Genomic DNA, 19,939 nt, shown 5'->3' on the forward strand with positions numbered 1-19,939 from the left:
TGGAATACCAAATACTCCAACTAAGTCCTCCCCTCCACGGGCAACAAGACTGCCCATGGCTGACATGTCACGAATGTGATAATAAAAAACTAACCCTTAGCTTTATTAACTGTTAGAAAGGGAGTACTTCCTATGTGTAAGTAAGAATTTACTTATGTTGAAATCATTTAAACTGAATAAGAACCTTAAGAGGTATCTACAGTTCATTCATTCACTCACTTACTCACTCACTCACTCAGTAACTACTACCTGCCAAGCACTACTCCAGTTAACGAAGCAATGAAAAAATAAATAAACCCTGCCTTAATGGAGTGTACAGTATGGTGGGAAGAGAAAGACAAACAAAATAATTAGGAACAATATATAGTATATTAGATAGAAGTAAATGCTATGGAGAAAAAGTAGAAAAGAAGGATGGGGGGAGTGGGCAAGAGAAGATGGCAATTTTCAATAGAGTAGTCAGGGAAGGTTTCATTGAGAAAGGGTCAATTGAAAGAGCGCCTTAAAGAGGTGAAGGAACCAGACTTGTGAATGTATAAGAAGAGCTTTCTGGAAAGAAGAACAACTTCTGGAAAGATGCTGAGGTGGTTTGAGTAATAACACAGCTAAGACGGCTGAAGCAGAGTGGTCAAGGGAAGAGTAGCAGGAGATGAGTCCAGAGAAATAACAGGGGTCCAATCATATAAGGCCCTGGTAGGCTACTGTAAAGATTTTGGCTTTCAATTTGAATGAGATGGGAAGTCACTGAAGGGTTTTGAACAAGGAACTAATATGATGTGACTTATGTTTTAACAGAATCACTCTGTGTAGAGAAGAAACCGGGAAACCAATAAAAAACTTCTGCAATATTCTAGGGAAGAGGTGATAGGAACTTGCCCTATGTCAGAATGTTGTACAAAGTCAGATTCTGGATATATTTTTAAATTTTCAAGATAGAATTAACAAGACTTACTGACTAGCTGGATGTGGAAGATGAGGGAAAGAAATCCAAGACTTATCGCAGTGTTTTTATTTATACTTGAGTAACTAGAAGAAAGAAATTGCCATTAACAGATGTTAGGCAAAGGTTTGAGAGGTAAAAATGGGGACTCTGTTCTGGATATGTTAAGTATGAGATGCCTAGTAGACATTCAAGTGTGGAGGTTCAAATGTATGTGTTATATGCTGGATAAATGTGTCTGGAGTTATAAATTTGGGAATCATCAGCATATAGGTGATATTTAAAGTTTTAGAGTAGATGTAATTCCAAGGGTGTGAGCACAGAGAGAGAAAAAGGTTCAAGAACTTAACCATGGACCACTTCAACATTAACAGGCAAAGGAAATGAGGGGGAATTAACAAAGGAGGGTCAGTTAAGAAGAAAATCAGGAGCATGTGGTGTCCTGGAAGTTCAGTAAAGAAAATGTTTCAAGGAGAAGGGAACCATTGCTTATGCCAAATGTTGATAAGAGGTCAAACAGGATGAGGCCTGCAAAATGACCACTGGATTTAATAAAGTAGAAGCCATTAATGAATTTGCAAGAGGAGTTTCAGTTGAGTGATAAGGGCAGAAGTCTGATTGGGGCGGTTTCAAAAAAAGATTAGAAGGCAAGAAATTGAAGACAGTAAGTACACTCAATTCCTCTGAGGTCTTTTGCTGAAAGGGAAAGAGAGAAATAGAGTGGTAGCTAGTAGAGGAAATGGTATTAGAAGAGATTTTATTTAAGAAGAGACAAATATTTTTATGCTGATGGGAGATACCCAGTTGAGAGGGAAAATTTAATGACAAAAGAGAGAAGGGAGAACGGCTGGAGCGATGTCCTTGAACAGTACACAAGGAGACAGGACATTCTTCCATAACAAAAGGAATCAAATTATATGAACATATGAGTAAACAACATATGTAAGTACTGATGCAGGTCAGGGAGTAGATTTAACACATGAGGGAACTGAGGCATAGACTTGCCCAAGATGACATAGTGAGTAACTGGCAGAATTGAATTTGAACCCAGGACATGGTACTGGGAAGGTATCAAGATCATGCAAACTTATGTCCATAAAAACCTTTCCACATTTTATTAGTTAAAATGCCAGCAAAAGATACAGATATGGCAATGTCCTCCCACTCCAACTCACAGATTGTCAATAATTCTTCTATTTTCTCTTCATTACCCCATTTCCCACCCCAATCACAAAGCTTCTGTTAAGGAGAGGGAAGTAGACACTTACCACAAGAGAGTACACATAGCCAAAGGTAAAGAACAGAGTTTTGTTGATTAAGAAACATCTTGTCCAGTGATTCATCTATTTACCTGCCTATCTCACGATTGTGGACAGCCCTATAACTAAAACGCCATGAAATCAACGTTAACATTGTGAAAAGGAAATTTCTGCCACCTCAGATGATCCTTAATCAAGACTCGACTCTACATACTTACTTCTGAAAATTTATGACAACTCTAATTCTCATGGGCCATGATGAAAGATCTGGCTATTTCTCTGCTCTCTTCAAACTTCCCATAAATATATGCTTATAGCCTCCTCATTCAAGAGAAACATAAGAAGAAAGTAAGTAGTAACTGAACCTTTCCCATTAGCCATGGCAGAAAAGATAAACTGAGTATTTGTGAAATTCTCCATGAAAAAAAATGACCATCTAAGAAGTTTAAACCTGATGATATCCTTAGGAGATCTAGTCAACGCCTGGATGAGGAAACTGAAGCAAGGAAAGAGAAAATGGGCTTGCCTGAGCCCACAATGGAAATCAATAAAAGAACCCAGACTAATATTTTCTAAGGCCAGAGTTCTTCACCCAGCCTATACCTGGCCAGCTCCATCCCCGATTTTTTTCGAGAAAAAAATCTTTTATCCCTAAGGATATAACATTTATAACAAGGAGATCAAAGGAGAGGGAAAAAAAGTAGGGAATGTGGAGACCTCATAACAACTGGGCAGAGTTGGTGGTTTCAGATAATTTCCTCAGGAATTCTGAATGGTTGTTCTCTAAATAATCTTTTTCAATCTCAGTTGTGGATCAGGGAATTAGTTGGCTTAACATACAAAAATGATCTGCTTTAAAAACTAAAATCATTTTTAAAAAATAAGATAAAAGGAGACATAAGATTGCTAGTTTCCAAGTAGCTAATACCATGCCACTTTATTACCATTCTATCCAATATCTCTCTCTCCAGCAAACAAAGTTCAACCAAGTTAAGAGCTCTGACTTGCTGATATTCCTCTTGGAGACTACACAATCTGGCTGAGTTAAGACACTGTAGTAATATCAATCGGTCCAATTAAGCAGCTGACAATGAACACAGTCAGTGCCAACTTAGTATCCGTGGCTAATTATTATATATTAAGTAGAAAGCAGAAGAGCAGTAAATTGTACTGGAGGGGAAACCAGGGCTGTACAAAGTGGCAAATATGAGGAAAAAAAATGATGTTCCTATTTTTGAAGAGCTTATTATAATTTCTAGCTCAAACAATAATTCAAGGATATGAAGCTAGAAAAACAATGACAAATCTAATACAGGGTAACTATAAATAGTTATGGTAATAAACAATTCATTGTATAAAGCAATGGAAACAGTAATTTAAGTTCTTAAGAGCCTGATATAGGAAAAGCACATCATATTGACACACACTGGCACCATGAGAACCCTGATCAGTTTTCATTCAGGATAAACAAAAGATTTCCCTAAAAAATAAGTAAGCACAGAAACACATGCACAGCTATTCAGCTCCGTAGTAAAGTTATGGAAGACAGGTTATTTAATAATTTGCCAGCATGCTAGTATAGATAATTGTAGAAAGGATTAGGTCACATTATCCAGATCCCCTTATATAGTTTTTTTCCTCACTTTTTTAATCACATCACAGATTCCTAGGCATCTGACAAAGGAAGATCTAGGAAAAAGGCTACATTTCTCAATTCTAGGTACTGACTTTATTAAATGTCTCATTTCCAAATTATTTCATACTTTATCCAAAAGATTTATACCTTCACTTGTACTTGAACACAGAGTAAGCACTCAAATACTTATTTCTAATTCCTACAGAATCAAATACTTCACTGAAACTTTGCAATTGTTATATACTTGGAATAATTCTCAATTTTTAAAACTGCATATACCCATTGTGATGGTTTGAAGCTGTATTACCCTAGAAAATTTTAAATTTAATCCATTCCTGTGGATGTGACCCATAATAAATAGGATCTTTCAATGAGGCTGCTTCAGTTAAGGTGTGACCCACATCTTTCAGGATGTGTCTTAATCCTATTACTGGAGTCCTTTATAACAGAATGAAATTCAGAAAGAGAGGGAGAAAGCCACAGAAGCAAGATGCTGAGATCAATGAAACCCAGAAGAAAAGGAAGAGCCCAACAGTTGCTACCATGTGCTTTGCCATGTGCCACAGGAGCCAAGGACTGCCAGTAGGCAGTCTTCAGGAAGAAAGCACTGCCTTGTTGATGTCTTGATTTGGACATTTTCATGGCCTCAAAACTGTAAGCTAATAAATTCCCATTGTTTAAGCCAACCCATTTCATGTTATTTGCTTGGAGCACTCTAGAAAACTAAAGCAGTCATACATTTAAAATGTCACATAAAAATCATCTTAGAGTTGCCAACACCACCACCATTATGCAAAGTTCTACAAATGGACCCTCTTGACATGTTGCACATTGTAAAGGCACAACCATGGAGAAGGAAGTAAAGGTGGTAATACCACTGTAGCATAATAGAAATTTGGCTGGCCTTTGTCCACAGTTCCTAGGGAGGTAACCTGTATATCCTTGGAAGTGTCCACAATAGGTGAGTTTTCTGTTATTCACTCATATAAACTTGATACCAAACAATATAAGAAAGGTATAAAAAAAAAATTATAGACCAATTTCACTTACGAACATAGGCAAAAATCCTAAGTGAAAATACAAGTAAATGATATCCTACAGAAAAAAAGGGGAGAAAGAGAGAGAGAGAGAGAGAGAGAGAGAGAGAGAATATAGACATAGAAACACACACATGCAAGTATGTTGCAACATCATAAAATATACTTGTATTATTTATTATATAGTAATGAATTTGGTCTTCAAAAAAGTGGTCTCGTCTTTGTCTGGGCTCCTGGGGAGGTAACTCATAAAACTTTGGAATTTTCCATGATCTAAGTATCTTTCATTATTTACGGTGGGCCCTCCATACTGATAGTTCATATGCTAATCAGATAACAGGGCAAGGCCAGCCATACCTGTAGTCTTAGGGTGGGCTGCTGGCCACAGCAGAAAGACCAACCTGTGATTAGGTGGTTGGAGCTTTCAGCCACCTGAATTCTGGACTTCTGGGAGGAGAGACACACTAGGAGATGGAGTTCAACCACGTGGGCATTGATTCCTTCATTCAGCCTACATAATGAAGCCCCATATAAACCTGGGACACTGGAAGCTGGAGGGAGCCTCTTTGATTTATAAAATACACCTCTGACCTGGAATGTGATCCGTTCTGTCTCTACATGGACAGGACATGAAAACTTGCATTTCAGGCCCTCTCACACCTCACCCTATGTGTCTCTTCCTTTGGCTTCTTCTTATTTGTATACTTTTACTAATTTGTTCTTTTGTGTCTGGCTTATTTCTCTTAGCATAATGTTTTCAAGATTCATCCATGTTGCAGCATGAATCAGAACTTCATTCCTTTTTATGGCTGAATAATATTCCATATACATACACACACACACACACACCACACACCACATTTCACTTATCCAATCTTCTGTCAATGGACACCTGGGTTGCTCCCATATTTTGGCTATTGTGAATAATGCCACTATGAATACTGGCGTACAAGTATCTATTTGGGTCCTGTTTTCAATTATTTGGGGTATATTCATAGGAGTAGAATTGCCAGGTCATATAGTAATTTTATGTTTAACTTTCTGAGGAATCACCAAACTTTTTTCCACATCACCAGCAATGCACGAGAATCCTGAATTCTCCACAACCTTATCAACACTTAACTTTCCAGGGTTTTTTGTTTGGTTGTTTTTTGATAATAGGTGTGCTAACAGGTATGAAGTGATATCGCATTATGGCTTTGATTTGCATGTCTGTAATGATTAATGATGTTGAGTATCTTTGTATGTGCTTACTGGCCATTTGTATATCTTTGAACAAATGTCTATTTGCTCATTTTCCAATTATGTTGTCTCTTCAGTCTATATCTTGATTGGGGTGGTGATTATACATGCATGTACTTTTATGAAAACTCATTGAATTATATAATTAATATCTACGAACTTCACTGTATAAAAATTTTAGCTCTATAAAAAATTAAAAAGATTTTTAAGTCAGTAAGTAAAATTCAGAAAAATTTAATTTCAATTAAAATTAATAAATTTTTCTCCAAATAGGACTACTTGGGGAAAAAACCAACATCCAATAAACATGCTTGTGGTTATTGTATGCTTATAAAAACATACTAATATATATTTATAGAACAGAATTTTTAAACTATCTGAGAATTGCTATTGAACATCTAAAAAATTCATCTCTACTCCCCACAAGCAAAGCTAACAGTGAAAAAAAAAAAAAAAAAAACAACAAACTTCTGAAAACCAGCTTTTCTATAACCCAGCAATTGAGTCGGAATAACTCATCCATTCTTTAAATGTACTCCTAATTTGTCCTCTTGGAATCTGTATAAATTGATCCAAGCTACAATTTTGTAAGCATTACTTATTTAATTATTACTTCATGACACCCTAACACAGAGATGTTAGATAATGATTATATTTGTCAAGGCTACCTGTGATGGTTAGGTTCATGTGTCAACTTGGCCAGGTGGTGTCCAGGTGTCTGGTCAAGCAAGCACTGGCCTAACCTTACTGCAAGGGCATTTGTGGTTGGTTAATAAACCAGCAGGCTGGTTTATTAAATCATCAGTCAATTGACTGCACCTGTGATTGATTACATCAAGGAAGGGAGTGTCTTCCACAATGAGGGAATTCAATCAGTAGATTTAATCCAATCAGCTAAAGACTTTTAAGGGAGAAAGAGAAAGGACCTTCACTTCTTCTTTGGCTAGCCAGCGTCTCCTGAGGAGTTCATCGAACACCTTCATCGGAGTTACCAGTTTGCTGCCTGTCCTAGGAATCTGGACTCGTGCATCCTGCCCTATGGAATTTGGACTCATGCATCCCCACAGTTGCACGTGACACTTTTATAAAATCTTATATTTACAGATATCTCTTGCTGGTTCTGTTTCCCTAAAGAACCCTAAATAATAAACTACCAAATCCAAGAAAAAACTCAGATATCTGGCCCCCATTTCAAGAATTGTAGTCACAAGCACCTCATCAACATGTTCTTACTAGATTAATCAGAAATAATCCAAAATAGTAATAATTTCAAATACTATACACTGAAGCCAGAGAAGCATAAAAATTCAACTAAAAGTTGAATTCAATATTTGGTTAAGAAATTTGGAAAACAAACTAACCTTAGAAGACTTCCTTCGGCTTCTTCTTGTCCAAACTACCACCAGTTTATCTGGTTGCCTGCCAAACAGGGAAAAAAATCAAATCCAATTTGTCATTTTAAAACAATGAAATTTAGTTTTAATGCCTTTAAAAGGACAAATATGTCATCTGCTTTAGATTAAATAGAGCAGTTACTCTTACAACAAAGCTCTCAAAATTATTTAAGTATAGTAAACAAATATAGATGTGATCTAATTTAAAATAACTTTCATCAACATGCTTTTCTAAAAATACTTTAGCAAGGTAATTCATTGGGACGAACCAAGTAAAATAAAATACTTAGAACTGATATTTTAAAGATATCTTCTCTATATACTTTCTCCAAAAATTAATACTATATATCTAATACATCCCTTTAATTTGGAGAAAATAACTATAAAAATGACATTTTGAAAATAATTTAAACCTAAATGGTATGGCTACACTACTTTTGCATCTCTGCAACTTACAATGTCTATAGTTTTCAAAACATTTTTATAATAAATCATATCATTTATCTTCATAAAAACACTACAGTACTGAAAAAACAGGCAAGGCACACATTTTATAAGCTTAAAAAACTGGAGTAGTTAAATGCATTCTCAAAATCCGGCAGAACAGTCTAGAATACAGGTCTTCTCCCAGACCTCTTTTCTTTTCTTTACATTCTGCTAACATAAAATGAAATAAAATAATACTTATACTTTCAGTTAATATAAATAAGTTGTCTTGTATGTTTAGGGGAAACACCAAGATTATGATTATGATTTATTTTACTTTAATTTTCATTTAAAAAAATCTGAGATAAAAGATGTTTTAACCAAGAAATGAATTCTTAACCAGTGTTACTGCTCCTTCATGGTGACCTTCACCACCTTCTATATTCCATTCTATGTAGTAAAGAATCTGTCCAAATACAAAGAGGCCTAGCTTTTACCCTAAACTACTGGAAGGCAATCTCTTTTACATTAGACTTGGGCTAATCAGACATTAACAATGTGACTTAGGGCAAAAGACTGACCACACCCATACAGTCTTGGGGTGCAGCTAGCCACATCCAAAAAACCAACAATGTGACTGATGGTGACTAGGGAGCTTTGGGTCATACAGTATCATTTGACCTAGAGATTGAGATCAATCACACGGGCAATGCCTATATAATGAAGCCCCAATAAAAATTCTGGCCTCCAAAGAGTTTCCTCCAACCAGGGTGCGCTTCCCTGGTTGACAGTACTCCATGTGTATTCTCACACATCAATTTCAGGAGAATAATGTGTCCTGACTCCACAAGGAGAGGACACTGGTAGCTCTACATTTGGAACTGTCCTGGAACCCACTTCCCTTGGCTGATTTTAATATATATCATTTCCTGGTAAAAAACGATAATCTTGAGTATGATAGCTTTCAATGGGTTCTTGTGAGTCTGAGTTCTGTGGGTCCAGTGAATTATCAAAACTGAGGTTGGTTTGGGGAACCACCTGGACTTGCAGTGTCAGAAGTGACTTTCAAACTATGCAGTTTGGCTATCTCTGGGCACCTTCATTTTACCCTGGAATCCCTCACTATGCATAGATAACCATTCCTTCTATTTCATTTTATTAAATATATACTTATATACACATATGTGTACATAAAAGGTCACCAACCTTAAACTCCCTACCAACTGATCTACCTATGAACCTATACTGAGAGAGCCATTTAATGAAAATTATTACTGAGGAACTGACCAAGAATGTAGCACAAAGTAACATTTTAAAAGAAAGAAAAAGACATAGATGATAGATTGAGATGTTCCAATATATCCTTAATAGGAATTCCAGAAGTTGAGAACAGTAGAAATGATATGGTAGAGGCAATACTGGGGAGATAAGGCTAAGAATTTTCCAGATTTAAAGAAAGGCAGGAGTCCTTAGAAAGTACACATCGAGGGAGGCGGGGCAAGATGGCAGACTGGTGAGCTGTATGTTTTAGTTACTCCTCCAGGAAAGTAGGTAGAAAGCCAGGAACTGCGTGGACTGGACACCACAGAGCAATCTGACTTTGGGCATACTTCATACAACACTCATGAAAACGTGGAACTGCTGAGATCAGCGAAATCTGTAAGTTTTTGCGGCCAGGGGACCCGCGCCCCTCCCTGCCAGGCTCAGTCCCGGGGGAGGAGGGGCTGTCAGCTCCGGGAAGGAGAAGGGAGAACTGCAGTGGCAGCCCTTATGGGAAACTCATTCTACTGATTCAAACTCCAACCATAGATAGACTGAGACCAGACACCAGAGAATCTGAAAGCAGCCAGCCCAGCAGAGAGGAGACAGGCATAGAAAAAAAACAACACGAAAAACTCCAAAATAAAAGCGGAGGATTTTTGGAGTTCTGGTGAACATAGAAAGGGGAAGGGCCCTAAGGCGCATATGCAAATCCCGAAGAAAAGCTGATCTCTCTGCCCTGTGGACCTTTCCTTAATGGCCCTGGTTGCTTTGTCTCTTAGCATTTCAATAACCCATTAGATCTCTGAGGAGGGCCCGTTTTTTTTTTTTTTATTTGTTTTGTTTTGTTTTGTTTTGTTTTAATCCTTTTTTCTTTTTCTAAAACAATTACCCTAAGAAGCCCAATACAGAAAGCTTCAAAGACTTGCTATTTGGGCAGGTCAAGTCAAGAGCAGAACTAGGAGAGCTCTGAGACAAAACGCAATAATCCAGTGGCTGAGAAAATTCACTAAACACCACAACTTCCCAAGAAAAGGGGGGTGTCCGCTCACAGCCATCATCCTGGTGGACAGGAAACACTCCTGCCCATGGCCAGCCCCATAGCCTAGAACTGCCCCAGACAACCCAGTGTGACGGAAGTGCTTCAAATAACAGGCACACACCACAAAACTGGGCGTGGACATTAGCCTTCCCTGCAACCTCAGCTGATTGTCCCAGAGTTGGGAAGGTAGAGCAGTGTGAATTAACAAAGCCCCATTCAGCCATCATTTCAGCAGACTGGGAGCCTCCCTACACAGCCCAGCAGCCCAGAACTGCCCTGGGGGGACGGCACTCACCTGTGACATAGCACAGTCATCCCTCAACAGAGGACCCGGGGTGCACGGCCTGGAAGAGGGGCCCACTTGCAAGGCTCAGGAGCCATACGCCAATACCAAGGACTTGTGGGTCAGTGGCAGAGACAAACTGTGGCAGGACTGAACTGAAGGATTAGACTATTGCAGCAGCTTTAAAACTCTAGGATCACCAGGGAGATTTGATTGTTAGAGCCACCCCCCCCCCTGACTGCCCAGAAACACGCCCCATATACAGGGCAGGCAACACCAACTACACACGCAAGCTTGGTACACCAATTGGACCCCACAAGACTCACTCCCCCACTCACAAAAAAGGCTAAGCAGGGGAGAACTGGCTTGTGGAGAACAGGTGGCTCGTGGACGCCACCTGCTGGTTAGTTAGAGAAAGTGTACTCCACGAAGCTGTAGATCTGATAAATTAGAGATAAGGACTTCAATTGGTCTACAAACCCTAAAAGAACCCTATCAAGTTCAGCAAATGCCACGAGGCCAAAAACAACAGAAAATTATAAAGCATATGAAAAAACCAGACGATATGGATAACCCAAGCCCAAGGACCCAAATCAAAAGACCAGAAGACACACAGCACCTAGAGCAGCTACTCAAAGAACTAAAGATAAACAATGAGACCATAGTACGGGAGATAAAGGAAATCAAGAAGACCCTAGAAGAGCATAAAGAAGACATTGCAAGACTAAATAAAAAAATGGATGATCTTATGGAAATTAAAGAAACTGTTGACCAAATTAAAAAGATTCTGGACACTCATAGTACAAGACTAGAGGAAGTTGAACAACGAATCAGTGACCTCGAAGATGACAGAATGGAAAATGAAAGCATAAAAGAAAGAATGGGGAAAAAAATTGAAAAAATCGAAATGGACCTCAGGGATATGATAGATAATATGAAATGTCCAAATATAAGACTCATTGGTGTCCCAGAAGGGGAAGAAAAGGGTAAAGGTCTAGGAAGAGTATTCAAAGAAAATGTTGGGGAAAACTTCCCAAATCTTCTAAACAACATAAATACACAAATCATAAATGCTCAGCAAACTCCAAATAGAATAAATCCAAATAAACCCACTCCGAGACATATACTGATCACACTGTCAAACACAGAAGAGAAGGAGCAAGTTCTGAAAGCAGCAAGAGAAAAGCAATTCACCACATACAAAGGAAACAGCATAAGACTAAGTAGTGACTACTCAGCAGCCACCATGGAGGCAAGAAGGCAGTGGCACGATATATTTAAAATTCTGAGTGAGAAAAATTTCCAGCCAAGAATACTTTATCCAGCAAAGCTCTCCTTCAAATTTGAGGGAGAGCTTAAATTTTTCACAGACAAACAAATGCTGAGAGAATTTGCTAACAAGAGACCTGCCCTACTGGAGATACTCAAGGGAGCCCTACAGACAGAGAAACAAAGAAAGGACAGAGAGACTTGGAGAAAGGTTCAGTACTAAAGAGATTCGGTATGGGTACGATAAAGGATATTAATAAACAGAGGGGAAAAATATGACAAACATAAACCAAAGGATAAGATGGCTTATTCAAGAAATGCCTTCACGGTTATAACGTTGAATGTAAATGGATTAAACTCCCCAATTAAAAGATATAGATTCGCAGAATGGATCAAAAAAATGAACCATCAATATGTTGCATACAAGAGACTCATCTTAGACACAGGGACACAAAGAAACTGAAAGTGAAAGGATGGAAAAAAATATTTCATGCAAGCTACAGCCAAAAGAAAGCAGGTGTAGCAATATTAATCTCAGATAAAATAGACTTCAAATGCAGGGATGTTTTCAGAGACAAAGAAGGCCACTACGTACTAATAAAAGGGGCAATTCAGCAAGAAGAAATAACAATCGTAAATGTCTATGCACCCAATCAAGGTGCCACAAAATACATGAGAGAAACACCGGCAAAACTAAAGGAAGCAATTGATGTTTCCACAATAATTGTGGGAGACTTCAACACATCACTCTCTCCTACAGATAGATCAACCAGACAGAAGACCGATAAGGAAATTGAAAACCTAAACAATCTGATAAATGAATTAGATTTAACAGACATATACAGGACATTACATCCCAAATCACTAGGATACACATACTTTTCTAGTGCTCACGGAACTTTCTCCAGAATAGATCATATGCTGGGACATAAAACAAGCCTCAATAAATTTAAAAAGATTGAAATTATTCAAAGCACATTCTCTGACCACAATGGAATACAATTAGAAGTCAATAACCATCAGAGACTTAGAAAATTCACAAATACCTGGAGGTTAAACAACACACTCCTAAACAATCAGTGGGTTAACGAAGAAATAGCAAGAGAAATTGCTAAATATATAGAGACGAATGAAAATGAGAACACAACATACCAAAACCTATGAGATGCACCAAAAGCAGTGCTAAGGGGGAAATTTATAGCACTAAACGCATATATTAAAAAGGAAGAAAGAGCCAAAATCAAAGAACTAATGGATCAACTCAAGAAGCTAGAAAATGAACAGCAAACCAATCCTAAACCAAGTAGAAGAAAAGAAATAACAAGGATTAAAGCAGAAATAAATGACATAGAGAACAAAAAAACAATAGAGAGGATAAATAGCACCAAAAGTTGGTTCTTTGAGAAGATCAACAAGATTGACAAGCCCCTAGCTAGACTGACAAAATCAAAAAGAGAGAAGACCCATATAAACAAAATAATGAATGAAAAAGGTGACATAACTGCAGATCCTGAAGAAATTAAAAAAATTATAAGAGGATACTATGAACAACTGTATGGCAAGAAACAGGATAATGTAGAGGAAATGGACAATTTCCTGGAAACATATGAACAACCTAGACTGACCAGAGAAGAAATAGAAGACCTCAATCAACCCATCACAAGCAAAGAGATCCAATCAGTCATCAAAAATCTTCCCACAAATAAATGCCCAGGGCCAGATGGCTTCACAGGGGAATTCTACCAAACTTTCCAGGAAGAACTCACACCAATCTTACTCAAACTCTTTCAAAACACTGAAGAAAATGGAACACCACCTAACTCATTTTATGAAGCTAACATCAATCTAATACCAAAACCAGGCAAAGATGTTACAAAAAAGGAAAACTACCGGCCAATCTCCCTAATGAATATAGATGCAAAAATCCTCAACAAAATACTTGCAAATCGAATCCAAAGACACATTAAAAAAATCATACACCATGACCAACTGGGGTTTATTCCAGGCATGCAAGGATGGTTCAACATAAGAAAATCAATTAATGTATTACAACACATTAACAAGTCAAAAGGGAAAAATCAATTGATCATCTCAATAGATGCTGAAAAAGCATTTGACAAAATCCAACATCCCTTTTTGATAAAAACACTTCAAAAAGTAGGAATTGAAGGAAACTTCCTCAACATGATAAAGAGCATATATGAAAAACCCACAGCCAGCATAGTAGTCAGTGGAGAGAGACTGAAAGCCTTCCCTCTAAGATCAGGAACAAGACAAGGATGCCCGCTGTCACCACTGTTATTCAACATTGTGCTGGAAGTGCTAGCCAGGGCAATCCGGCAAGACAAAGAAATAAAAGGCATCCAAATTGGAAAAGAAGAAGTAAAACTGTCATTGTTTGCAGATGATATGATCTTATATCTAGAAAACCCTGAGAAATCGACGATACAGCTACTAGAGCTAATAAACAAATTTAGCAAAGTAGCGGGATACAAGGTTAATGCACATAAGTCAGTAATGTTTCTATATGCTAGAAATGAACAAACTGAAGAGACACTCAAGAAAAAGATACCATTTTCAATAGCAACTAAAAAAATCAAGTACCTAGGAATAAACTTAACCAAAGATGTAAAAGACCTATACAAAGAAAACTACATAACTCTACTAAAAGAAATAGAAGGGGACCTTAAAAGATGGAAAAATATTCCATGTTCATGGATAGGAAGACTAAATGTCATTAAGATGTCAATCCTACCCAAACTCATCTACAGATTCAATGCAATCCCAATCAAAATTCCAACAACCTACTTTGCAGACTTGGAAAAGCTAGTTATCAAATTTATTTGGAAAGGGAAGATGCCTCGAATTGCTAAAGACACTCTAAAAAAGAAAAACGAAGTGGGAGGACTTACACTCCCTGACTTTGAAGCTTATTATAAAGCCACAGTTGCCAAAACAGCATGGTACTGGCACAAAGATAGACATATAGATCAATGGAATCGAATTGAGAATTCGGAGATAGACCCTCAGATCTATGGCCGACTGATCTTTGATAAGGCCCCCAAAGTCACCGAACTGAGCCATAATGGTCTTTTCAACAAATGGGGCTGGGAGAGTTGGATATCCATATCCAAAAGAATGAAAGAGGACCCCTACCTCACCCCCTACACAAAAATTAACTCAAAATGGACCAAAGATCTCAATATAAAAGAAAGTACCATAAAACTCCTAGAAGATAATGTAGGAAAACATCTTCAAGACCTTGTATTAGGCGGCCACTTCCTAGACTTTACACCCAAAGCACAAGCAACAAAAGAGAAAATAGATAAATGGGAACTCCTCAAGCTTAGAAGTTTCTGCACCTCAAAGGAATTTCTCAAAAAGGTAAAGAGGCAGCCAACTCAATGGGAAAAAATTTTTGGAAACCATGTATCTGACAAAAGACTGATATCTTGCATATATAAAGAAATCCTACAACTCAATGACAATAGTACAGTCGGCCCAATTATAAAATGGGCAAAAGATATGAAAAGACAGTTCTCTGAAGAGGAAATACAAATGGCCAAGAAACACATGAAAAAATGTTCAGCTTCACTAGCTATTAGAGAGATGCAAATTAAGACCACAATGAGATACCATCTAACACCGGTTAGAATGGCTGCCATTAAACAAACAGGAAACTACAAATGCTGGAGGGGATGTGGAGAAATTGGAACTCTTATTTACTGTTGGTGGGACTGTATAATGGTTCAGCCACTCTGGAAGTCAGTCTGGCAGTTCCTTAGAAAACTAGATATAGAGTTACCATTCGACCCAGCGATTGCACTTCTCGGTATATACCCGGAAGATCGGAAAGCAGTGACACGAACAGATATCTGCACGCCAATGTTCATAGCAGCATTATTCACAATTGCCAAAAGATGGAAACAACCCAAATGTCCTTCAACAGATGAGTGGATAAATAAAATGTGGTATATACACACGATGGAATACTACACAGCAGTAAGAAGGAACGATGTCGTGAAACATATGACAACATGGATGAACCTTGAAGACATAATGCTAAGCGAAATAAGCCAGGCACAAAAAGAGAAATATTATATGCTACCACTAATGTGAATTTTGAAAAATGTAAAACAAATGGTTTATAATGTAGAATGTAGGGGAACTAGCAATAGAGAGCAATTAAGGAAGGGGGAACAATAATCCAAGAAGAACAGATAAGCTATTTAACGTTCTGGGGATGCCCAGGAATGACTATGGTCTGTTAATTTCTGATGGATATAGTAGGAGCAAGTTCACAGAAATGTTGCTATATTAGGTAACTTTCTTGGGGTAAAGTAGGAACATGTTGGAAGTTAAGCAGTTATCTTAGGTTAGTTGTCTTTTTCTTACTCCCTTGTTATGATCTCTTTAAAATGTTCTTTTATTGTATGTTTGTTTTCTTTTTAACTTTTTTTTCATACAGTTGATTTAAAAAAGAAGGGAAAGTTAAAAAAAAAAAAAAAACAAGGAAAAAAAAAAAGATGCAGTGCCCCCTTGAGGAGCCTGTGGAGAATGCAGGGGTATTCGCCTACCCCACCTCCATGGTTGCTAACATGACCACAGACATAGGGGACTGGTGGTTTGATGGGTTGAGCCCTCTACCACAGGTTTTACCCTTGGGAAGACAGTTGCTGCAAAGGAGAGGCTAGGCCTCCCTATGGTTGTGCCTAAGAGCCTCCTCCCGAATGCCTCTTTGTTGCTCAGATGTGGCCCTGTCTCTCTAGCTAAGCCAACTTGAAAGGTGAAATCACTGCCCTCCCCTCTACGTGGGATCAGACACCCAGGGGAGTGAATCTCCCTGGCAACGTGGAATACGACTCCCGGGGAGGAATGTAGACCTGGCATCGTGGGACGGAGAACATCTTCTTGACCAAAAGGGGGATGTGAAAGGAAATGAAATAAGCTTCAGTGGCAGAGAGAATCCAAAAGGAGCCGAGAGGTCACTCTGGTGGGCACTCTTACGCACACTTTAGACAACCCTTTTTAGGTTCTAAAGAATTGGGGTAGCTGGTGGTGGATACCTGAAACTATCAAACTGCAACCCAGAACCCATGAATCTCGAAGACAGTTGTATAAAAATGTAGCTTATGAGGGGTGACAAGGGGATTGGGAAAGCCATAAGGACCACACTCCACTTTGTCTAGTTTATGGATGGATGAGTAGAAAAATAGGGGAAGGAAACAAACAGACAAAGGTACCCAGTGTTCTTTTTTACTTCAATTGCTCTTTTTCACTCTAATTATTATTCTTGTTATTTTTGTATGTGTGCTAATGAAGGTGTCAGGGATTGATTTGGGTGATGAATGTACAACTATGTAATGGTACTGTGAACAATCGAAAGTACGATTTGTTTTGTATGACTGCGTGGTATATATCTCAATAAAATGAAGATTAAAAAAAAAAAAAAAAGACATAATGCTGAGCAAAATAAGCCAGGCACAAAAAGAGAGATATTGTATGTTACCACTAATGTGAATTCTGTGAAAAATGTACAATGTTTTATACTGTAGAATGTAGGGGACCTAGAGATACCAATTAGTGGAGGGGGAATGATAATCTAATAAGAACAGATAAACTATGGAGGGTAATCTCAATGTTATGGGAATGCTCAGGAATGATTATAGTTTGTAAACTTTCTTGGATATAGTAAGATCATGTTGGAAGCAATAGAGTTATTTTAGGTTTTTTTTTTCTCTTATTCCTTTCTTTTCTTAGGGGTTGTTAATTTTCTTGGGGTATGGTAGGAACATGTTGGAAGCAATGTAGTTATTTTAGATTATTTGTTTTTCTTACTCCTCTGGACATGGTTTATTAATTTTCTTGGGGTATGGTAGGAACATATTGGAAGCAAAGTAGTTATTTTAGGTTATTTGTTTTCCTTAATCCATTGCTTTGTTTGAAATGTTGTGGGGTTTTTTTGGTTGTTGTTAGCCTGTTTGTTTTTAATTTTTTGATAGAAAAAAAAATCAGTAGAAAAATGGGAGTAAAAACTAAATGACAAATAGGGTGGGATGGGGGGATGGTTTGGGTATTCTCTTTTCACTTTTATTTTTTATTCTTATTCTGATTCTGATGTAAGGAAAATGTTCAGAAATAGATTGTGGTGATGAACGCATAACTATATGATCATACTGTGAACAGTTGATTGTATACCATGGATGACTGTATGGTTTGTGAATATATTTCAATAAAACTGAATTAAAAAAAAAAAAAAAAAAGAAAGTACACATCAAGGAATGAATAGGATAAATAAACAAAAACAAATCCACATCTACGTACAATGCAGTGAAACTACAAAATAACAGGATAAAGAGAAAAATCATGAAAGAGAGGTTACCCACAAAGGAATAATTACACTGACAACAGACTTCTCATTAGAACAATGGAGCCCAAGACAATGAAACCAATGACCTCCAAGTACTAAGGGTAAATAGCTGTTACCTTAGAGTTTTATACCTGGCTAAACTACAATTTAAGAAACATTTTTAGGTATACAAAGTCTAACAGTTTACCATGTGTCAGTCCCAGCTAAATGAGGAAAGGGGTAGGATACAAGAAGCAATATAACTATGATAAAATGTTAATGTTTGTTCATTTTAGATGGTAGAACCTGAGGAAAAATTAAAGCTTCCAATAATAAAACTACTTAACTAAGAAGTCGTCTGAACAAATGCACAATGTATCTGATTGTGATGTTAACCAACAGGGTTAAATAGAAAAATGATGGTTCTCAATCCAAAACTGACCCTAGTTCCCACTGAGAGCCAGGATTTAAAGACAACTTTTGTAAAGTAAAACCAGAGGCTGCTTTGCTGAGTTCTTCCCAGAGATATTGGGATCTGTGGCCAGATGCAGAAGGGCCAAAATACAGGTAAAATGAAAGCCAGTTTCTACAAAATAGCAGAGCTTTCATCTAAGAATATCCCAATGCAGAAACAAGCAGACATACAAAACCTGAAGATGAAAAGAATCTGTCCAACACAGAGTAGTAGAGCAAGACAAATGACAGTGAGGATGGGCAGCATGAAGTCAACAGGGTAGATGAAGTTGGGAGGAGGGCATAATCAATGATGGCAGCTTAACTGGAGAGGAACTGAATAGCCAACAAGTATACACTACCTTGTTTGAAAGTATTGGCAGTTTGCTGAGACTTGTAATTTTCTCATCTGTTGTACTGCTGTGTGGTTTTTAAGACAGAAAGGAAGAGAGAGGGAGAAAAGGAACGTATACTGTTCTATCTCTACTTCTTCAACTCTTATTCTATCTGGTGTAATCAAATACCTACTCCATTGAAACTGCTTCTAACTGCTAAAATCAATGACATTTTTTAATCCTCCCATTGTCCCCTCCTATAGAATATGCGTGTTTGAAACAATCACTTCCCTTGATTTGGGTGATACTACTTTCTCATGGTTTTCTCCTCTCTGGTGGTTCCTCTCAGTCTCCATGGCTGCATCCTTTTCCACTGGTTGACCTTTATTTTGTTCCTCAGAATATCATCCAGATCTTGTTTTTCCCTCAAGAATGCTGCCCTATTGCCTCTGGTTTATTGTCATCTATGTCCTGATGGCACTCTAACGTCTACATCTATAGCCAAAACATCCTTCCTGAGCTTCAAACCCAAATATCCAACTGCTTATGGGTTGTCTCCATCTAGCAAACAACGTTCTGTTAGCACTTCAAATCAACATGCTTAAAACAAAATCTATCTTTCATGTACTCTACTTCTCCTCCTTCTCTTCCTGTATTTCCTGTCTTCCCCATTATGCAACTAACTACCCATCTGTCCATAGAGACCCCTGATTCATCCTTGAATTATTACTGTCTCTCAATGCCCATATCCAATTACCAAGCCCTATAAATTTACTCCTAAGTGTTTTCTGAATCTATCCCCTCTCTACCCCCAAGACTGGTATTTCAGTTCAAGTCTTCAATATTTTACCTAGATAACTACACTAACTTCACTTATGTTCTCATCTCCACATCCTCAGCCTGAACTCAATTCTAATTATATTTCTACAGTACTTTTGTAGGAATGCTATAAATTCTTATATCATTTCCTTGTTTATTTTCCTATGCTGGGTCCTTACACTGAAGGTACTACAA

At 37.7% G+C, this 19,939-nt stretch overlaps 1 protein-coding gene across 6 annotated transcripts in view; it reads right to left on the reverse strand.

Annotated features, from left to right (window-relative positions):
- Nucleotides 1-19,939, reverse strand: part of EHBP1 (EH domain binding protein 1) — an 870,491-nt gene that overhangs the window by 334,133 nt on the left and 516,419 nt on the right. For all 6 annotated transcript variants that reach the window (XM_037807056.1, XM_037807055.1, XM_037807058.1 and 3 more), the window contains one exon: nucleotides 7,476-7,533. In XM_037807056.1, the coding sequence (XP_037662984.1) occupies nucleotides 7,476-7,533 (58 nt within the window). The remainder of the gene's footprint in view (nucleotides 1-7,475; nucleotides 7,534-19,939) is intronic.

This window comes from Choloepus didactylus, chromosome 17 (assembly GCF_015220235.1).
Source record: "Choloepus didactylus isolate mChoDid1 chromosome 17, mChoDid1.pri, whole genome shotgun sequence".
Lineage (NCBI taxonomy): Eukaryota > Metazoa > Chordata > Mammalia > Pilosa > Megalonychidae > Choloepus > Choloepus didactylus.